The sequence below is a fragment of the Hirundo rustica genome, chromosome 4, assembly GCF_015227805.2.
Source record: "Hirundo rustica isolate bHirRus1 chromosome 4, bHirRus1.pri.v3, whole genome shotgun sequence".
Classification (NCBI taxonomy): Eukaryota; Metazoa; Chordata; class Aves; order Passeriformes; family Hirundinidae; genus Hirundo; species Hirundo rustica.
The window spans coordinates 53,376,753-53,397,002 of NC_053453.1; the positions used below are offsets into that span (position 1 = coordinate 53,376,753).

The following is a 20,250-nucleotide window of genomic DNA, read 5'->3' on the forward strand; positions in this document are numbered from 1 at the left end:
CAGGCTGCTGGGGACCTGGCCCACCTAGGCATTTGGAACACGCTCACCACTTCCAACTCAGCTCTGAGGAAGGGTGGCTTTTCCACACAGGGAAAAGGTCTGGCTTCATCTCCTCCTAAGGTACCTTCCACACTTCTGCCATCCATGGGCAAAAGCTTACTGCTTTTATCCTTGCTGTATGACCAGGTAAGGTGATAAAGTCACTCAACAGGCAAGTTTTTTGGCACAGATGCCCTGCACCTGCCTTTCCTTCACTTGGTCCAGGGACAGCCTGAAGGGGTTTTTGTAGTGAAAAGCATTATCTTTCCCAGGAAAGACTCAGCACAGCTGCACTGCTCCTGAAAGCAAGTGCTTTGCGGGGGTGGTATTCAGCATTAAGCATGCTTTTTTAGCCCTTTTCTCTCGGAGACTATAAATCTGGTTTTGTCCTAAAAAGCCATGAGCTGTCCCCCATCCTGTATTTTTTGGGCACATTCTTGAGCATGTCCTACAGCAAAGGCAGAGTGAGACAGAAAACCTGGCCCAGACACAGCTCTGTCCCAAGTTCAAGAATGACCAAACACATTCTCACTGTGGAAAAAAAAAAAAAAAGAACTTCCTTTATTTGTAAAGTCTACAAAATACAGAGGAGTCAGGTAGGACACATATTGTAAGTCAGAAAATAAATAAGTTTTTTTTTTTTTTGCTCTATATAAGATAAAATGTGATTTGCATATATAAAATATAAAGTATGGCTCTGTACCAACATCCTGGCTGTGCCGAGAGGCGGAATGGCAAAGAGGACGTGAAAATAACTTATGTTCGTGCAATAAATAAACCCAAGAGGAGTTGGGGTGGGGGATGCCAACCACAGTGGCCCATCCAGGAGTGGCAGGCACCTCTACAGGGAAAAATGGAGCTGCAGCTGAGGGTGGCTGGCGTAGCAATACCGAGGCAGGGGCAGAATGGAGGGGCAGGGGAATCATCTACAGCAGCAGATAGACCTGCCTCCTGCTCCCTCCCCTGTGCTGCCTGTATTTAGCAAACCCAGCTCTTCTCCAGCCTTTTAGCCTGCTCAAATGGCAGTTGTCCCACACTGGTGTCCAAACTGGAGGAAAACCCAGGAGCAGAGATGCTCTCTGCCCCTACTTCCCACCTCCTGCACCTCCACCCCTCTCTCTGCCTCCACATCTCTGACTCTGAGGGCCGGGAGCACCTTTCCATAGGCTTTGTAGGCGGTGGGGCAGCAGGGAGGGCTTGGCGGGGCCATACAAGTTGGCCTGTACTGAGCAAAACAGTGTTTATCTCTGCTCCAGCTGCCTCTGCTTCCTTCCTGCCGGTGCTGCCGAGCTTCAGACACCCAGCCAGGCTGAGTGTCCCGTCAGCAGGAAGAGGCGCGAAGGATGTGCATGTTAGAGAAAGATAAAACAGCACTGCTTCTCCCCTTTGCGGAGAACAGCCTGGGCTGACCCACTCATGTCTCCCAGCTTCCCCCTGCCCAATCACTGTCACCTCTGGGGTCCCCCAGCACCACATGCTGCCACAGTGTTTTCCCATTCCATTCACCCTTACCAGGCATTAACATGCAGCCACTTTATCTCCCCCTCTGACCTGCTAACCTTCCCTTGCCATCTGCATCCTCGGAGACTTCAGACATGCTGCCACCTCCCCACCCTGCTCCAGCTGTGGTCCAGGTTGTCTGCTCAACGCTGATACCCTTCTGTCATGCCTTCTTCCCCTCCACTGCAAAACCTCTCCTCTTCTCTCTCTGGCACATGCTCCTGGGACTGCCTGGCCCACATTTAGGTCTCCCATACCTTCTCACAAAAAAGAGGCACCTGGCATTTTCCTACCAGCTTGGATGGTTCCCACTGCTGCCTTTGTGGGTTTGCTCTCTCCTGTCTGCACACCCGAGAGGGTAGGGGGCTATGGGGACCACCAGTTAAGTCCTGTCCTCCACCCTAGCACCCACATAGCAGCAGCCCTCCCTATCTGGGGAAACTGGAGGTCAAGGGATGGGAGAAAGAGGATTTTGGGCACAGGTGCTCACAGGGAAGAGGTTGGGGAAGGGCTGGGAGGCAATTCATGGGGAAGACACCCCGGGGAGGACCGTCTCCAGCCGGGGGATGGAGGCCACCACTAGGAGTAGGTAGCCTGGTTGGTGCCAGACTTGACAATGGTGATGACGCTGGCGGTAGCCACCTTGGCGGGGGGGCCGTGAGTGGCCACGGTGCGGGCGAAGCCCTGCAGGGCCTCGTACTTGCCACGGAGGGTGTCGAGCTCCAGGCGCATGGCAGCATTCTCCCGGGCCAGCTTGTCCACCTCCCACTCCAGCTCCATCTTCTGCTTCTGCAGCTCTTCCTTCTGGCAGACGCGCTTCACCCGGCAACTGGCAGCATAACCCCGGTTCTTCAGCGTCCGACGGCGCTGCTTCAGCCTTGCCACCTCCTCCTTGGAGAGGCCCCGCAGGTGGTGATTGAGTTCTCGCACTGACAGCCCCATCAGCTCCTCATCTGACAGCAGTGGAGTGTTCTCCCCCAGCTCCCGCTTCACCTGCCGGAGAGAGGAGTGCTTGCCTGAGACCCCCAAAAACAGGGCCCTGACTCCCAAGCCCCTGTTCCCACTGGTACTCACCTTCAAAGCCTTGCTGGAGAGGCCGTCTGCAGCCATCCTTTCCTCACTCCGGCCCTGCTGAGCAGCCAGGAGAAAAGCTGGTTACTTTCAGCCCTGTGTTCCTCACCTCAGAATAGAGGACACTGGCCCTGCGGGTCCCCTGCCCGCTGCCCACATCCCCCCCAACCCAGGCCACATGACTCATCCCACTCCTTTTAAAAAAGTACATAGTAATAATATTAATAGCAATGATGACTGCAAGCAATAATAATAATAATGGGGCAAGGATGGACCTCCCGCCCTCCTTCATCCCATCATGAGACGGCTGGGATGCTTCCCTGCCCAGGGGACCCAAAAGGCCCCAGCCACCTGCTGGGAAGCCAAGCCTTCCTCTCGTGGAGGAAACACAGGCAAAATCCGCCCGAGGCTGAAGCGAAAGTAAAAGCAGTAGTCCCACGGAGTCGAAGTCGCCCAGCCGGGACTCGTGTGGAGGTGCCGCCCCTCGGGATCACCGCGGGGTGCAAGAGTCGCGCGTCCCCAGGCTCCGGGGGCGAAGGGTCGCGGCCACGCAGCGCCGGCGGGTGAGAAGTGGCCGCCCCGTGATTCAGCAGCCCAGGGGTGAAAGTCACGGAAGCGGTGCCTGGCCCTCGCCGATGGCCGGTCCCTCCCCGTCCCTGAGTTCCAAGAGTGAGGAGGGGTCCGGAACCCTGGATTTCAGTCCAGCAGCCTCTCCGCACCCCGGAGAACCCTGTTCGCGTTAGGAGAGCCCTCGGAGGGACGAGGGGGGGCGGGACAGGCCCGAGAGCGCCAGGAGAGGAATGAGGGGCTGGAGAGGGGCGGCGGGAAAGGTGGAGCCGGAGCGGCTGGAAGCTGATGCAATCCGGGCCGGCGGTTCGCCGCCGGAGCTGGAGGAGCGGTGGCGGATCCCTCCAGGACGGTGGCCAGGAATTGGAAAGGAAGAGCGGACGACCCCGAGCGCGGCCAGCCGGCCGGCCACCCCCCACCCCCCCATTTCCCTCAGCCCTAGTCCCGGTCCCGATCCCCGCGTTCGACGGCGGCAATGAGGCCTCCAGCCGGTGCCGGACCCCGCCGCCCCTTCTCCCGGCCGCCCTGCGCGGAGGTTAAACCGAGTCGGGAGCGGAGGGTCCGCCCCGGCCGCTGCTCACCTGGCGGCTGCGCGCGTCCCGCGGGGCCGCTGCCGGGTGCGGGGTCGGGCGGCGCCTCCAGCCTCACTCCCCGCGATTACTCACCCGCGGATTCTTTTCATTCATAAAAAACACAGTCATGCGGTGACGTCACAGTCACCACGCCCCCTCGCCGCCGCTGCCGGGGCCGTGCGGCTGCCGCCCTTAAAGCGCCCGCTACCCTTAAAACGTCCCGCCGTCCTTAAAGCCGCTCAGCCCTCCTAGCACGCTACCAGCTCGCACCGCACACCGCGGTGTGAATGCGGCGGCACTCCAACAGCTCTGGTTTTAACTCGAATTTAGGGGTGGCCCACGACCGACGAACGGCCCTGTCGGAAACAGAACGCCTCACCAAAACAGGCCGCTACCGCTTTAAGAACGGCGGCCCCCACCCCAGAGGCACCGCCCCTCACAAAGATGGCGCCTCCCGCTTTTCCGCCCTCTCCCCCGAGAGGCGGCGGGCGGGGCGTTAATCCCGCCCCCCCGGAAGCGGGGCCGCTGATTGGCCCGTCCCGGGGGGGCTGGCGATTGGCGAGCGGCGCTGGCGGGGCCGCGCGCGGGGGGCGCTGGGGGCCCGTCGTGCCTTGCCCGGCGCCATCCCCGTCCCGGTCCCGTCCCCGGGTGTCACCCGGCGGCGCTCCGGGTCACGCAGCGCGTGGAAGGGCAGAGGTCGGGCGGAGCGGGGCCAGTGGCAGCCTCTCCCTCGGGAGAAGCCGCCTGAGGCTTTGGGAAGATGCAGTTTTTTGGGCGGCTGCTGGACACCTTCAACAGCGTCACGCAGATATTCTCCAACCCGTACCGCGTGAGGGAGGTGCCGGCCGCCGAGTACGCCGGTCACGCCTGCCTGCGGGAGGAGGGCAGGGTGGTCCTCTACAAGAACAGCCTCTCTCGCTCCTGGGACTGCTTGCTGGTGAATCCCCAGAGCCCGCAGGTCGCGTTCCGGTGAGTGGCAGACCTTTAGCCGTCCTTGCCGACGTGGGAAACCAAAGACCCCAAATTGCTGATGTCGGGGCTGCTTCGAGGCCGCGCGTGTGGGGTGTTGTGTTGAAGCAGCAGGTGGGCTGGGAGGGCGTGGAAGGCTCATGAGTGTACCGGTGGAGGAGTAGCCGCCAAACAGGTCGTGGAAACAGGACAAGGTCCAAACATTGCAACGACAGGCAGCTGTGATATAATTTAGGCCACCCATAGGTTCCTATGCATTTCTGCTTGTTCCTGTTGGTGATTCGGCATCTAGAGGATACTTACGAGCAAAACCTAACATTGTTCAGAAAGAGGGATGCTCTCTTCCAGTGAAGTAGTCTCCCTACTTCTCTTGGAAAAAGGGTGACACTAGTTGAAGAGGGAAAGTTCCCGGCACTGTCGTTTGGAAAAGAGCTGTTTCCCTTATGTGCATGAGGTTGTTCCTTTGAGCAGGATGAACCCTGTGCTTGCCTTTTCTCCAGGCTCTTCCAGCTGGACAATGAAGCAGATGCCACGGTGTACTTTGAGCAATATGCCCGGCAGCTGCGCCCTTTCTACGAGAGCTTATGCCAGCCCTTGTCCCTGGAGGAGCTTCAGCAGCTCAGCGACTGCATCCGCAGCTACCCCAGCTGGTCCCCTGCACACATTGCCGTGGAGTTTGGCCGCCGGGAGAGCTTCCGGCACAACCACATCCTGAGGCAAGGAGTAGGGGGTCGGTGCTCGGAAGGAGCTTGGGAGGGCAGACTAGGCTGTACCAGAGTGTCCCTTCTTTGCTGTGGAAGCTGGTTGGTGGGCTTCAACCTGCTGCTGCAGAGCCTGGAGCCCTGGTGTTTGAAGTAAAGGATTGAAGTGTCCTACTGGAGACACTGGTTAGGTTATTGCAGCCCTTGTGGAGCAGATTTTTGGAGGGGGGTTTTGCTCATTTTTAAGCCATGAACGTGGAGGTACAGTAGGACTGTCTGGAGACAGGTTTTGGCCACAAGGCCTTGCTTTTTTTTCATGGGGAAATTCTGCTGTGATTTAACCCCAGCCAGCAGGCAAGCCCAGTGCAGCCACTCCTCACTCCCCCACCAGAGAGAGTGGGGAGGGAATTGAAAGGGCAAAAGGTAGAAAACCTGGGCTGAGATAAAGAAGGGGAAAGCAAAAGCCACGTACACAAGCAAAGTAAAACAAAGAATTGAATCACTGCTTCCCATGGGCAAGCAGGTGTTCAGCCACCCCCAAGGCCCCATCGCACATCATGGTGACTTGGGAAGACAAACACCACCACTCCAAGTGTCCCCCTACTTTCTCCTTCTCCCCACACTTTATATATTAAGCATGATGTCATATGGGCTGGAAGATCCCTTTGGTCAGTTGGGGTCAACTGTCCCAGCTGTGTTTCCTCCCAGCCTCCTCTGCACCTTCAGTTTCCTCACCAGTGGTTCAGTATGAAAAGCAGAAAAGGCCTTGGCTCTGTGTAATCCCTACTTAACAATAACATGTCTTTATTGTCAACTCTGTGTTCAGGACAAATCCAAAACACAGTCCCACACCAGCAACTGTGAAGAAAGTTAACTCTACCCGAGCCAAAACCAGCACAAATTTACTGAGGATAGGGCAGACTGGTGAGGAGTCAAGGGGCTGGAGGGCAAATAGCAGCACCATTGCCAGGTTGCTGACTGTAACCTGTCTCCTGCCTTCCTTAGGGCAGAGGGAGCTGATCCCATATGGAGGGCAGGAAAAGGAGCAGCATGTCAGGGAGAGAGTCCAGGGCAGGGCTGCTTGATGGCCCTTCCCTGTACTTCTTCCCTGGCAAGAGGCTGGGCTTTCCTGAACTTCATGGTTCCCACCAGATGGTTGAGGGTGCCTCTGTCTCAGCCCTTGGAGCAGCTGCACGCCCTCCTCCTCCCTGTGGCCATTCCTGGGCCTCACAGCGAGTCCTTTCTTGCAGCTGTGTGAACAGCACGGACAGTGAGGACGGCTGTACCCCGCTGCACCTGGCATGCCGCAAGGGGGACGTGGAGTGTCTGCTGGAGCTGCTCGAGTGCCATGCACGGGTGGACATCACCGACAGGAATGGGGAGACTGTTTTCCACTACGCTGTGCGAGGGAACAACCCACAGATCATTGAGGTGGGTGCGACTTCTCGTTTGGGAGAAAGTGGGACTAGAACAGGTCTTCTCTGTGCTGCGGTAGGGATGGGAAAACAGCTGCAGACAGGAGAAGAGAAAGTCAGCTCCCTCTGTTGAGTTACGGCTTGAGCCTGATTTCAGCGTCTTATAGCCCCTCTCTACCGGTGCTGTTTCCCATATTCAGAGTGCAGATTCCACCCAGCATGCAAGCAAGAACGTTAAGCAAGTTTCCTCAAAAAGTAATCCTTCGCTGCTATTTGCATCAGGCCTTCATCCCGCTTTTCCTCAGGCCCGTGGCTGTCCGTTCCCTCTCTCCTGTGAGCAGCGTATTTGCTTTCGGGCAGAGTGCTCCCATAGGGAAGTGTGTGTTGAGGCTGCCATGGGGGATCGTGTGTTTCCCACAGGCTAAAGGACAGTTCAGAGGTGCCCTGAGCTGCAGGACCTGCTGTTTGAACTGAATGGCCTTGCTTGGGGGTCAGTGATTAGAGCCTCGAGGCAGAGACTGTCTGAAGTTGTAGGTGTTCTTGATTGCTGAGAAGCGCTGGGCAGAGTTACAGGGTTTGTAAGGTGTGGGTGGCCTTGCACGTGGTTCCTGAAGTCTGTCTGCTCCCCAAGACGTGCCTGAGACTGACTCTTCCCCACGGCTGCAACCTCCACGTTTGCCCAATATCTGTTGTGACAGCTCTCCTTCTGCCTACCAGTCCGTGTTGGAGTTTCCTAATGCATGATGAGATAGGAGGAGGATCAGGGTTTGCCATGCTGTGGAGTGGGAAGTTAGGCACTTTGTACTAAAAAGATATCCTCTTTATTTCTCTGGTGGCATCAACTTGGCTTGTTGTCTGATCTGTCTCATGTTTGTTTGTTTTCTGCATTGATTCCTTGCTAAACCAAAAAAAAGAAACTAAATTCCTGATTCTTGTGTGTGTGCGCGCCAGGGCTTGTAGGGTTTCCCCAGTGCGGCAGTGGGATACTTTTCTGCAACAAACCAGTCAGCACATAACAAATCTACAATTTACAAGGATCAGGGATGGAGAGGACAGGCTGTAGCACTGTGAGGGGTCCAGTGCTCCAGAGTCTGTCCTCAAAGCTCAAGAAGAGATGGTGCTCTTCCATGTTTGTTTGTCTGTTTATTTATTTATCTACTGCCCCCTCCTTCCAGCTTCTGGGCAGAACCCCAACTACTGGCCTGGACCATCTGAGCCATGAAGGTCTCACAGCTCTGCACCTCGCGTGCCAGCTGGGCAAGGAGGACATGGTTCGATCCCTGCTGAAGTGCCGTGCCAGCTGCAGTGTCGTGGGCACGCTGGGCTACCCAATCCACACAGCGCTGAAGTTCTCCCAGAAGGGGTATGAAGTGTCCCCTCTGCTCTGGGGACTTGTGCACTTGCCATTGTCCAGGGCTGTGCACAGTAGGACAGGTCTTGTGTGTAGTCATTGGCAGGAGAACAGGGAAGTACTGGTGTGGGAAAGAAAGAAATGCTTTCAGAATAAAACCTTTTTGTCCTTGAATTAATATCTTATTCAGTATCAGATATCAGGAGAAAGACTCAGATTTAAAAAAGATATGTTTGTGAAATACTTTTTCTCAGAATGAGCTGTAGGAAGACGATTGACTGATGCTTAGATAGTATCAGTTGCTGTATCTCTGTCTTTGAGTGCTCTGATCCTAATAAGCTTTCATTTCAAAGCTTAGTTTTTCCTATCTCCCATAGGCCAAAGATACTCTTGACTCTTAATAACACACTCTGGAACTGAATCAAAAGAGGCATGATATTTACTCCCTCTTTTCTTAAGAGAAATTCAATTCCCTTTGTACATGCTTTATAATAGTTAATGTTCAGAGAGTGTCCAAGCTCTACAAACAGGGCTTTCAAGGCAACACTAGCTGCTGGTAGCTGATATTTAAGCATTTTGAAAAGTACTTCCCAGTATTAGATGCATATTCACAAGCCCAGAGTGGACTTAGGTTACTGAGGTTGCTCCATCTCTTGTACAGGGTTTTTTTGGTGGTAGTGCAGAAGATAACTAAATTTCATAGGTTTACCTACCCCATTTTCTAAGTACCAAATATTAGTCTGTTCACAACAGGTGTGTTTTTTCACTCATAGGGAAGTACACAGATTCTTAATTTCCACAAGTATTTAACTATTATAGCTCTATCCCCGTGTTTCCGTGGAAAGAGAGGAGAAGAGTTTAGCTTCTCAGGTTTGGAGAGTTTCCAGAAATGCCATATTCCTGTATTAGAGAAGCACCCAGATACTGCTCCACAACTTGTAATTGGAGAGATTGTCCTGCTCCCAACACCATTTGGCTTGTATGCTTCCTGTTGTGCCCACACTTTCTGTGGAGAGCAAAACAAAAGTGCAGCTGGGGAGCTCGCAGTGACGGTGCTGCTGCAGGGTTTCCTGGTTTTCCTCTGGGCAGAAGGCAGGTGGTGATGTAAGTGGAGGTCTTGAGTCAAGACAGCAGGCAGCCATTCTGTCATCTCACTGTCTTTCCCAGGTGTGCCCAGGCCATTCTTGAGGCAGATGCCAGCCAGGTTTGCTCCAAGGACCCACGCTATGATGCCACTCCACTGCACTGGGCAAAGAAGGCAGAGGTAAGTAGAGCCAATCCATGGGGAGGGCCTGTGCTGCTACTCAGCACCCAGTTAATTCCTTCTGTGGCTAACTCGTACCTTTGCGAGTGCATGTGCAGAGCCCTGGGGGAATGTCAGAGTCCAGCCAGCAGCCCAGTGTTTGATTCTCTGCACCATGTCAGTCGGTGCTGTTTGCCACAGGGAATAGAGCAGCAGAGCCTTGCAGTGATAAAAACTGGTGGATTCACCCCTAGTATTTCACCCATGGCTGTGAAGCTGCCAGCTTGTCCATTTTCCCTTTTGTTGAAGGAATTGCAGCACTGTCCCTGAAGCACAGTTGCCCCTGGAGGGAGCTCTCTTCTCGTTACCTGCCAGTTTCCTGAGAGCAAACAGATCAATGCCATAGAATCCGCAGGGGAAGCGTGAGGTAGGCATAGAGTGGTGGCACGTGAGTGAAAGTCCATCACCTGCCAGAGCTGGGCAGGATGGTGATATGCCGTGTTGGAGCACCTGAATGATGCTTGTTGCAGGCAGAGGGCATTGTTATAATAGGACTCTTTGCCCTCCTGTAGTATCCCAGTCCTCTCAGAAATGTCCTGTGGAGTTTTAGAGCAGACTTGAATTTGCTTGGTTTATAAAGGGAAACTCAGAAGGCAGAATTTTTCCTTTCAATCTGCAAGGATCCTGGCCTGAGTAGGAACTGGTTTTTTCTCCACTGATCTCAGCTATTCGTTATAGTTGTATATCAGTCCCAAAGGGTCCAGAAGCTCCAGCCAGATTGTGCAGCCACCAGCTAGTTCTGTGGTAAAAGACACAGAAACCCCAGTGCTTGGAACAAGTCAGCTGGCATCTGCCAACCAGCTGTATCCAGGCTAAGGCTCCCTCCTCTTCCCCTGCTTTGCTGGCCATGAGACCTGGATGGTTTGAGTGCCCAGCTGGTTGTCCTCACGACTGCTTTATCTCTTCTTGACGTGGCCCTGCACGCTGGGGCACAGATGACCCGGCTGCTGCTGGAGTACGGCTCCCAAGTGAATGTGAGCAGCCGCACGGCCGACATGGCTCTGCACATTGCGGTCCAGAGGGGCCGCCTGGACTGCGCCATGGTCCTGCTGACACACGGCGCCCACACCAACGCCCGGGGACACGATGGCAACACACCGCTGCACCTGGCCATGAAGGTGAGCTTTCTGCAGAGGCTGCTGGGAAGGAGAGATGATTTTCTTGGAGGGTTGAGACAGCGACAGAGTCCTTTGAAATTCTGGCTGGGTTGTGCAGCGTTCTCTTGTGGGTGCTTTGGCTAATGAAGAGGGGAGGGAAGGATTGACAAGTCATGTAGGCTCTTGACTGAGCTTTCTCTTGTCCCCTAGCATGACCACCTGGATATGATCAAAGCAATCATTGTCTTTGGAGGAGATGTCGAGATCCCCAATGATTTTGGGGAGACACCAGGATTGTTGGCAGCTAGGAGCAGCAAAGGTGAGGGAGCATGTCAGCAGCCTTACAGGCTGAGCCCAGCATCCTATCTCTCCTTGGTGGCCAAATGGTATCTTGGGGAGAGGTGAAACCATGCCATGCAGGGGTGATGCTTCTCCAGCGTGCTTCCCCAGCTTCTAATTGCTGACATAGTATGCACCTACTTTGCTAGCAACACAGGCTTTGTATTAATAGCCCTTGATGAATTTCTCTTCTATGACACAGAGATGAAAGAGGAAAAGCTGGCACGCACTCCCCCTCTTTAGGGTCACCATGTCAGGCACTGCAGGCTCACAGCAGGATGACACAGGACTGCTGAACTGCCCAGGCATAGGTTGGCATGGGCAGTTCTTCAGGGGCAAGAAGTGTGTGGCACACGCCCTGGAAGCTGCACAGCAGTGCATACTCCTGTGCATAAGTCCTGCTGCCTGGCATTTGGGGAGAGATACCTGGGACGTGTTTTGCCCTTCCCCAGGTCGTCCCAGAGGCTTTGTGAGGGTCAGGCCTGCTGTGACTTCAGCAGAGCACATTCCCCCGTGGTGTGTGCGTGCACTAATTCTCTTTCTGATCTGTAACTCCCCCTTCATCGCCTAAGGTGCGAACCGGAAAGTGCTCTTAGACCTGCTGCAAACTGTAGGGACCGAACGCTGCCACCCACCACCCAACCCTGACTCCCCAAGCCTGGCACCATCTGCGGCCTCCTTCCTGGAAGGCCAGCCTTCCTCACGGAGCAACCTCGACAGCTTAGGTAAAGCCTTCCCTGGCCCTCCCTCCCTTTCCTCCCTTCTTGCTTCACAGTGCTGTCTCAGGCCTCTTCTTCACATGTGTTATGCTCTGGGAACTGTCAAAGCTCTCACTTTCTGGTGACTCTGTCCTCATTCACCTGTTGCAGGATCACATCTCTTTTCTCTAGTTTTCCTCTGTGTGTATTCTAAACTCTTGTACTCAAAGCATTTGTTTTGTTGACCTGACACAATGTAGCTCTGTAAAAAGAAAGACTGATTCCCTCCTATCTCTGGAAGAGGGTGCACTTAGCGTACAGGTACTTTATCCACCGGGTCGTGTGTAGAAGGGAAGGTGCTTGCTGGTCTGCCTTGAGGACCTCCCAGTGTTGTGCTGGGCACAAGGAGATTCAGAAGTGTCACTTATTCAGATCCTGGAGGCCAGTGGCTGGGAGAGAGAAAGGGTGAAGCCTGAGGATAAGCATCCTTGATGATGGGGTTTGTTATGTATAGGAAAAGCCTACCTTGGGACATGTGATTGCGTTGAATCTTGTGGTCTGTGCTACCCAGACTGTGTGAATAAGCAAGTGGGTCTATTCGAAGTGACAGGGTTTCTGCCTTCAGGGAGCTCCAGAGCTCAGGAAGAGGCAACAAGAGGGGTTGTGGACTAGGCAGCAGGGGAGTTGACTTGGAGGGTCATGAGAAGGGCATGCAAGCAGCTAACATTGCTTGTGGACCACTTCCCATCTCAGGCTGGAGGCTTTCTTTGCAAAGGCTGTGGGGCTAGAGGACAATCCTGTAATGTGTCTGTGTCACCACAAATGTCAATGGCTGCTGACACCAGGACTTTGTTCTCACCACAGCCTGATGACGACAACCCATGCCCAGTTTCAGCTCTCATGCAGTGACAGAGCAAAACCGCTCTTTATTGTGGAGTCTGGTCCTTGAAGAAACTCCTCACTGCAATTCATTGTCATCCACAGCCACCTTCTGGCCTGAGTGCTGGCAGGAGTCTGTAACTTCTCTCGTCCCATTCTTCTTTTGGTTTTGCAGGCTGGCTTCCCACCTAGCCTGGATTGCTGCCCCACGCCCAGAGTGGCCTGGGTGAACGTCAGCTGAGGGGTAATGACAAGTCACCCTGTCCCCACAGCTCTCCTGCTTAGGTTACTTTGAGGAGTAGATCTTAAGTTTTATCTTAATAGCTTGCAGTAAACTGCATAGTGGGTATGCTGCTGGGCTCTACCTTCTCTCACCCACTGTGCACATCATCTGCTTCTCCAAATCCTATTTTTCCAGTGCATCTATAGCTGCCCCCTCTAAAGGGTGATGTTGCTGTCCTTTGGTGTGGAGTTAAATATGGGGGGTACGTGTTGGCTGTTGGTAAGATGGCTTGTGTCTCCTGCAGGGACCTTTATTCGATGGGGAAGGGAGTTGGATGTTCTCTCTTTGTTTATGGTGGAAATCAGTTACCACACTGATGATCTCTAATTTATTATTTTCCTTCTGCATGTTCATGGCCCTCTAGGGTACAAGGACCTTCTGTATATTTCCACAACACTCGGACAGCTGTTGAAGGCACCAGATGTTGTGGACATGCCCAGTGAGGCTAGAAGAACGTAAGTGAGGAACAGCTTTTGTCCAGGCTCCTGTGCAACTTGAAGGTGAAATCCATGTTTGAATTCTCCCCTCCCACATCCATGAGGATGGCATGACAGAGCTGACATTATTTCATACATATCAACATTGCAGTTTTTCCAGCATCTTTTGAGAAATCTCTGTTTCTGTAAACGACCCTTGCCTGTCCTTTGCGGAGCTGCAGTGGAGCCTGAGCTCAGGAGGTGAAGCCCTGCTCTGTCCCTCCCCTGTGCTGCTGGGCACCAAACACTGTTTTGGCTTTGTGGCTTCCCCATCTCTACACACTTCCCTGATGTTCACTCAGCTCCTCTGCACTGTCTTGGCAGTGCCTGCACCTCGCCTTGTGTGGAGTGGAGGAGGAGCTGGCACTGAAGTGCTGCTGGCAGGATTTAGGTCTGTCTGGTTTTATTTATGACACAATACCCATTACTGTGTAGTAAGGGACTTGGGTGTATTTTTGTCTGGTGACTCTCTCTGGTGTAAAGGTTAGAGATGGCTATGCAAGAGCAAAGGATGTTGCACCAGCTCTGACAAGGCTTATTGAACGTGTCTTATTTGCACCTGAGAAGGAAGGCAGTGCTGGATTTATTTATTCACCAATTACATTGTCTGCAGCAATCTACTTACTGGCATAGCTTCCTGTCCCCAGGGCCATGTTCCCACGGAGTGTTGTGTGATTTGTAATCTGTCCCACGGCTCCCAGTCATCTGTGTCTGTCTCTGTCCAGTCAGGACCGGCTCCTGTGCTTGGATGGAGGGGGCATCCGCGGCCTTGTGCTCATCCAACTTCTCCTGGCTATTGAAAAAGCAGCAGGCTGTCCCATTCGTGAAATTTTTGACTGGATTGCGGGGACCAGCACTGGAGGGATCTTGGCCTTGGCTATTGTACATGGTAAGGACATAACGGGTCCCTTGTCACTCTGGCGGGCCTGAGTGTTCCTCTTGAGGGAGCAGATACGTGGTGGGAGCAGCCTCTCTGAGTCCCAACAGATCTTTTCTGCCTGCCAAAGGAGGGAAGGGATGTTCCTTAATGAAGGAAAGCCTCAACCTGGCTTTGCACTTGGCTTCTCATGTCAGCTGGCTTCAGCAGCTTTCTGGGTTTTGGGGAGTGCGTGGTGGCAGAGTTCAGTGTTTCATACTTCCTGTGCTCTCCACAGAGGCCTTAGAGCAAGGTGATTGATAGATTCTGATAATGGGAAACCGCTCTGAGCTTGCTCTTCCTATGTAATCCTTCCCAGTCACACTGCTGAGAACCAAGCAGATGACAGGCAGCTTGGGAAGAGAATTAGATTGGGAGTGATGCCTCCCATCTTCGGCTTGTCCTGGGAAATCCTTGCTCTGATGTGCTGTTTGTTCTGCCTGCCTTTCCTCCCACTGCCTGCTCCTGCCGGTGCTGTTGCCCATCTCAGGGAAGTCCATGGACTACATGCGCTGCCTGTACTTCCGCATGAAGGATATGGTGTTCCGGGGGTCGCGGCCCTATGAGTCGGAGCCCCTGGATGAGTTCTTGAAGAAGGAATTTGGGGAGAACACCAAAATGACAGATGTCCGAAAACCCAAGTAAGTCCTGCCTCGGACTATGCTGGTTGATGCTGTCCCACATGTGCTCTAGACCTGTTTCAGCAGAGATGCTGATCCTCTGCTTAGAGCAGAGCTGGGGGAGTGTGGTGTGCAGACTATTGAAACCATAAGTATTTTTTTTTTCCCGCTTTACTCTTATTCTCTCATGTCCTCTTCTCCAGGGTTATGGTGACGGGGACATTGTGTGACCGACAGCCAGCTGAGCTCCACCTTTTCCGAAATTACTCTGTTCCAGAGACAAAACGCTCCACTGAGTACAAGACAAGTGCATCTTTCCAACCGCTCACTCAGCCAGAAGGTAAGTTATGGTACGTGGAAGTCCAGCTGGTTGGTTGGGGAGGTTTCATCCCTCAGAGACATATTTCATGTTCTTCCTCCCATTGCTCTGAAAATCAGCAATGGCTCATCCCTGGTCTTGACTTTTAACTGGTTCCTAATGATGGTTCCCATTTCTCCTCTCTCCTCCTACCTTGGCTTCTCTTGTACCAGGAACAGGGGCTGGCTAGCCAGGTTCATGAGGAAAAGGGGTCTGCTAGAGGAGTCCTGTGTACAGTCAGCATCTTTCCCTGGGCTTCTACAGAAAAACATGGAAAAGCCGTGTAACCAAAGTGTGCAGCCCCCTCCAGCTTGCTGCCTTGTCTGGCACACATAACTGGTTCACTATCAAAAGATCAGCAAGGAAATGGATAGAGAGTGAATTTAACCCAGGATGTGTAGGAAGTGGTGAGAAAATCTTTTAAAGCCCCACAGAATCATCCTGTGCATCCAAGCAGAAGCCCTTCGGTTGGGAGAAAGAGGCACAACTCTGTAGGGCAGGGTTTCCTGGGATTGCAAGCCATCCTGCTTTGTGTTGGTGGAGCTGCATTGCTTTTTGCAGTAGAGTTTGCTGCAAGAGGCCTTTTGCTCTCTGTCCCTTGCAGAACAGCTTGTGTGGCGCGCTGCCCGCTGCAGCGGTGCAGCTCCCACTTATTTCCGGCCCATTGGCCGTTTCCTGGATGGAGGGCTGCTGGCCAACAACCCCACCCTTGATGCCATGGCAGAGATCCACGAGTACAACAAGACACTGATCAAAAAGGTGAGAGAAATCCTAGCCTTGACTGGTAACTGGAGTTTTTTGGCCCCGCTGAACCTCTCTTGAAGGAGAATCGGGTGTGAGAGTGGATGCATCTTAGTGGATAAACAAGTTAGCAGTGCAGCACCCTAAAAGGGAGTGTATGGAGGAAGATATGTATTGGGAATAGTGGCTGGGAGGTGAGATACTTCTTCTAATAAGAGTGTAAGTGGGGGAGACAGTCTCATCAGCCTCTCCATGCTTCTTTGAACAAAGGTGATTCAGTCGATGGTTGTATGTGACCCCTGACATGACTCTGCAAGGCTGAAGAGTGAATTCCTTTTGTGGTGTGGCAAATTCTTCAAAAAGTTGAATAACCAGTGGCAGCTATTGCTCCCTGTAGCTGGAAGGGGAGGTGTGTGGCCAAAACGACTGAAGAGTTGGACTGTTTCATGGTCATCTGGTCCTAGGACTCATCTCCAGGGTGGTCCCATGGGTTTGGGTGTGTTCAGGGGAGAAGGGGCAGAGCAGTACAACTGTTGAAGTCCTGTTACAGGTGTGTCACCAGGCCATACTTAGGTGGGGAGGATGGGGGATAAAAAGGCTGCTGAGCCTTTTGCCTTGGCTTTTAGAGCTTCCCTGGGAAGCTGCTGTGAAAGACATGCTTCACTTTCATGGCTGGTCATTGCAAACAGATCTTTTATTTGTCCTCAGGGTCGGAAGCAGGAAGTAAGAAAATTGGGGTTGGTGGTCTCCCTGGGAACAGGGAAGCCTCCGCAGGTCCCAGTGAGCTCTGTGGATGTTTTCCGCCCCTCAAACCCTTGGGAATTGGCGAAGACCGTCTTTGGGGCCAGGGAACTTGGCAAGATGGTGGTGGATTGTGTGAGTACTGGGAGGAGGGGATGGTAAAAGACCCCTGGTCTTGCTTGCAGGGAGGGAGAAAAGGTCTTCAGTGTCCAGCTTCCTCCTTTTGGAAGTAAATTCTATTTCCTTGAAACTGCTTTGACCATGGATGTAGTTGGGTGAGTTAAGAATTGCAGGAGCACTGCAGGCCTGAAATCCTGTCTGGTTCTTTGGGGTTTTGAGTGCCCCAAAGGGACACTCATCCCCAAGGAATATTCTTGCAGCTGAAAGGAGCTAAGGGCAGGATGGTGGTCAGTGACTCTTAGGATCATTTGCAGGTGTGTGTTTGTGAAACTCAGTATCTTTCCAGGAAGCATTGCTTATCATCTGAGCAACCTGGGGGAAAAAAAAAAAAAAATCATGCCTCAGAAAACAGCAATTCATTTTTCTTTAGAAAAGCTTTGTTTTTCCCACTGGGGAAATCAGTAAATACTGGAGAAGTGAGAGAGTCACTAATTAAAAACAATTGTTGAGAGCTGTGCTTAGGAATGTGTAGTTGGCATATGCACTTGCGTGCTTCAGGAAGATCATTACGTGTTGTTCATGAAAACAATCTAAATGGAGGAAGGCCAGAAAGATCAGAACTGAAGTTCTGACTATGATTTTATTGCTGTTGTTTTATCTCCCTTTTAGCTTTCTGAAGTGAGAAAATTCCCAGAGTCCTTTTGCTTCTCCTATCTTTTATCTTAGGGCTCCCAGGGAAGCTGTCCCAGGATACTTCAGTAAGCCTGAAGTAATCACAGGCTCTGTTGTACAGGGCTTGGACAGAATACATTACAGATGAAATCCCAAGGAGGCTGTCATTCAGGTCATCCTGGGAGTTTCCTTGAGGCAATCCACTCTGTGCTGTATGAAGGGTCTGTAGGGTACAATTCTTGTGTCCCAATGATCAAGAGCATCGTCCTTATGCTAAAAATAAAGAAAAAGAAAAGCCACCCAACTCTTGGTGGCGAGCAGTGCCATCCAGGATGCCCTTGCCCCTGGCTTTTATTTTCCCTCTGGGGCTTGTGCAGTTGGACTTGGTGCCAGGGAAGCTTGTTGTAGGCAGGGTAAGAGCAGCCAGACTGTAACTGCAGGCCTGTTTCTCCTGCAGTGCACTGACGCAGATGGCCCAGCTGTGGATCGTGCCAGGGCCTGGTGTGAGATGACAGATGTCCCATATTTCCGGTAGGAGCTTCCTTTCCGCTCTCTTGCACAGACCTATTTTTATCCCTCTCACTTCAGACCCGGCTGTGGCATGCCTCATCCCAAATGGCTTCCCTCCCGCCGAGGCGCGCCTGCCCAGACCGGCCCCCTGCACACGCCTCAGTGACACCACAGAGCGTGCCCTGGCCCACACATGAGCTGGGGCACCCAGCACCCCTGCTCTGGGCTAGTTAAGGGAGGTTTGGGAGGTGTTGTCTCGCGTGGTCCTTTGGGATGTTGCGCCCTGCACAGCGTGTTTTAGACTTAACCCTCATGTGCTGCAGTTGCTTCACCGTGGCTGGGCCTTGAAGGACGGGGAAGGGCTCTGCTCTGCAAGCCTGACAGATCAAGGGCCAGCGAGCGCCCCGGCACTGCGAGCCGCTTGGTGGAAGTGTCCTGCTTGGCGGGCTCGTGCCTGGTGACCTCCGTGTCGGTGCCCGCCTGGTGATGCTGTCTCGCTGTGCTGTCTGCAGGCTCAGCCCTCAGCTGGACACAGAGGTGATGCTGGATGAGGTGAACGACGCCGTGCTGGTGAATGCTCTCTGGGACACCCAGCTCTACATCTACCAGCAGCGGGAGCAGTTTGAGCAGCTGGTGCGACATCTCTGCCGATGACCGACCTGGAGGTTCCTGTTCTGCGTTCTGAAGGCGAGAAGCAGCAGACATTGAAATGGCTCAGATTTGCTCTTGGGCCAAGGTGTTGTAATAATTGAGAGGAATTAATATTGAATAGACAACAGTGCACATACACATGTATTCCCAGACACAGAATGTATGACCTATATGATAGCTGTGAAATGCTGACAGTTACCTTTGTGCTGCAGCCCCATCTCTGCTGCTGTGCTTGGTTTTGCTGTCCTGCACTCTGATCCAGAATCCAGAGCCCTCACCTACTTGTCTTGAGCTGTAGCAGCTGGAATGTCTCCTGTCTGTGCAGTAACTCCACTGACAAAGTAACCGTGCACCTTCCTACATCACAGAATGGACCTGGGCCTGATAAAGCTTCAGGGGTTGCTTGGCCCACTGGGCCCAAGGTGTTCCAGAGTGTATAGTATGGGGAAAAGGGATTGTTTTTCCCTCAACACACCCAGTTTGGAAGGGAGCAGAAATGCTGCAAGTTTTTGCAGTAGATATGATGCAGAAAGTTGCAGCTGGCCTTGGGAGAAGGGCAAGCCTTTCCTGAGACTGTCATCTGCAACAGCTTCTCCTTTCCCCTCTAAGATGGGCTGGCAACACTGTGCCTGGGCAGGGAGCAGCCTCTCCCACCCAGGACTTTATTGTGCCGCTGATTGGCTGTGTTGCACTTTGCTCAGGGGCTGAAATGTCTTTACTCAGAGCAAGCTCGGTGGAAGGGACAGGAGCCTTGGCTTTGTAGAGAGATCATTTCTCTTTATTCTTAACATGAAACTGAAATGCTCTGAGATCGGTTCCCACCAAAGAAGCCAACCCTGTGACAATTTGGATTTACTTTTTTATTATGACTAGAAATTGTACTGTGATTGCTACACTACTTGTTGTTCCTGCAGTAATTTTTGCATATTTATAAATAATTTATGTATCTATTTGGAGGTGTTTTGAGGAGTAACCTAAAAAACTGAATTTTTAATGATTTTCTTTTGAGTGAATGGACTGCTGCTGCCTATTTCTGTGAGAAGCTAACACGTCCTGAAATAAAGAGGGATCTGCATTTGGTTCCAATGTCATGCAGTCCATGGTGGTCTTGTCTTTCTCTCCATCCTGTGAATTCCCAGAGAGGTTCTGGGCTTGAAGACTCTGAATTTCTCACAGGTAGAAAATCAGAAAAAAGAGTTCTTTGAGACACAGGATTTATATCTTTTGTATAGTTTGAAGAGGTGAATGAGCTGTCCGTGCAGCCAGCCCTCGGAGCATATGGGTGAGTGGCTGGTTACCTCACAGCAGTTGCAACCAGAGTAGAGAGGCTTTGGACCTCTCAATGAGGAGCCTCTTGCACCTGTCCAGGCCTAAAAAATAGAACACTGGGTTTTGCTTGATTCATCTCTTCCCAGGCACATGCCCAGAAGAAATCACAATGGCCGTGCTGGTCCCAGCTCACCAGAGGTGAAACCTGTGAAAGGGTTCAGACAGAAGCCTCTTCCTGCTGTTAAGAGTTTCACTGGGAGTGGGAGTGGGAGGGAGGCTAAGAGCCAGAGGGCTGAAGCCTGGGGTGGGGGAATACGGGCAGGGAAGAGCTGAAATTTGTGTAGAGCTTTCCTTGCATTGTCCCCTGCCTGCCGCTCTTTGCTGCCTGCGAT

The 20,250-nt window shown here is 52.7% G+C and overlaps 2 protein-coding genes across 5 annotated transcripts; one reads left to right on the top strand and one right to left on the bottom strand.

The window, feature by feature from the left end:
* Positions 1-571: 571 nt before the first annotated feature.
* On the bottom strand, positions 572-3,844 carry MAFF (MAF bZIP transcription factor F). Of its 3 annotated transcripts, none has more exons than XM_040063372.2 (3): positions 3,759-3,844; positions 2,614-2,667; positions 572-2,532 (listed from the first exon to the last, which is right to left on the bottom strand). In XM_040063372.2, the coding sequence occupies exons 2-3, from the start codon at positions 2,647-2,649 to the stop codon at positions 2,119-2,121; spliced, it is 450 nt and encodes a 149-aa protein (XP_039919306.1). In that variant the 5' UTR covers positions 2,650-2,667; positions 3,759-3,844; the 3' UTR covers positions 572-2,118. The 3 variants fall into 3 exon arrangements, with proteins under 3 accessions (XP_039919306.1, XP_039919305.1, XP_039919307.1); XM_040063371.1 differs by having other exon boundaries at positions 2,614-2,670; positions 3,759-3,840; XM_040063373.2 differs by lacking the exon at positions 3,759-3,844 and adding an exon at positions 2,962-3,108.
* Positions 3,845-4,358: 514 nt separating this feature from the next.
* PLA2G6 (phospholipase A2 group VI) lies at positions 4,359-19,684 on the top strand. Of its 2 annotated transcripts, XM_040062427.1 has the most exons (16): positions 4,359-4,718; positions 5,219-5,434; positions 6,670-6,850; positions 8,010-8,197; positions 9,353-9,449; positions 10,424-10,606; positions 10,796-10,904; positions 11,497-11,649; positions 13,149-13,239; positions 13,986-14,149; positions 14,667-14,817; positions 15,000-15,136; positions 15,759-15,913; positions 16,604-16,771; positions 17,886-17,959; positions 18,451-19,684. In XM_040062427.1, the coding sequence occupies exons 1-16, from the start codon at positions 4,510-4,512 to the stop codon at positions 18,590-18,592; spliced, it is 2,418 nt and encodes an 805-aa protein (XP_039918361.1). In that variant the 5' UTR covers positions 4,359-4,509; the 3' UTR covers positions 18,593-19,684. The 2 variants fall into 2 exon arrangements, with proteins under 2 accessions (XP_039918361.1, XP_039918362.1); XM_040062428.1 differs by lacking the exon at positions 11,497-11,649.
* The last annotated feature ends 566 nt before the right edge of the window (positions 19,685-20,250 follow it).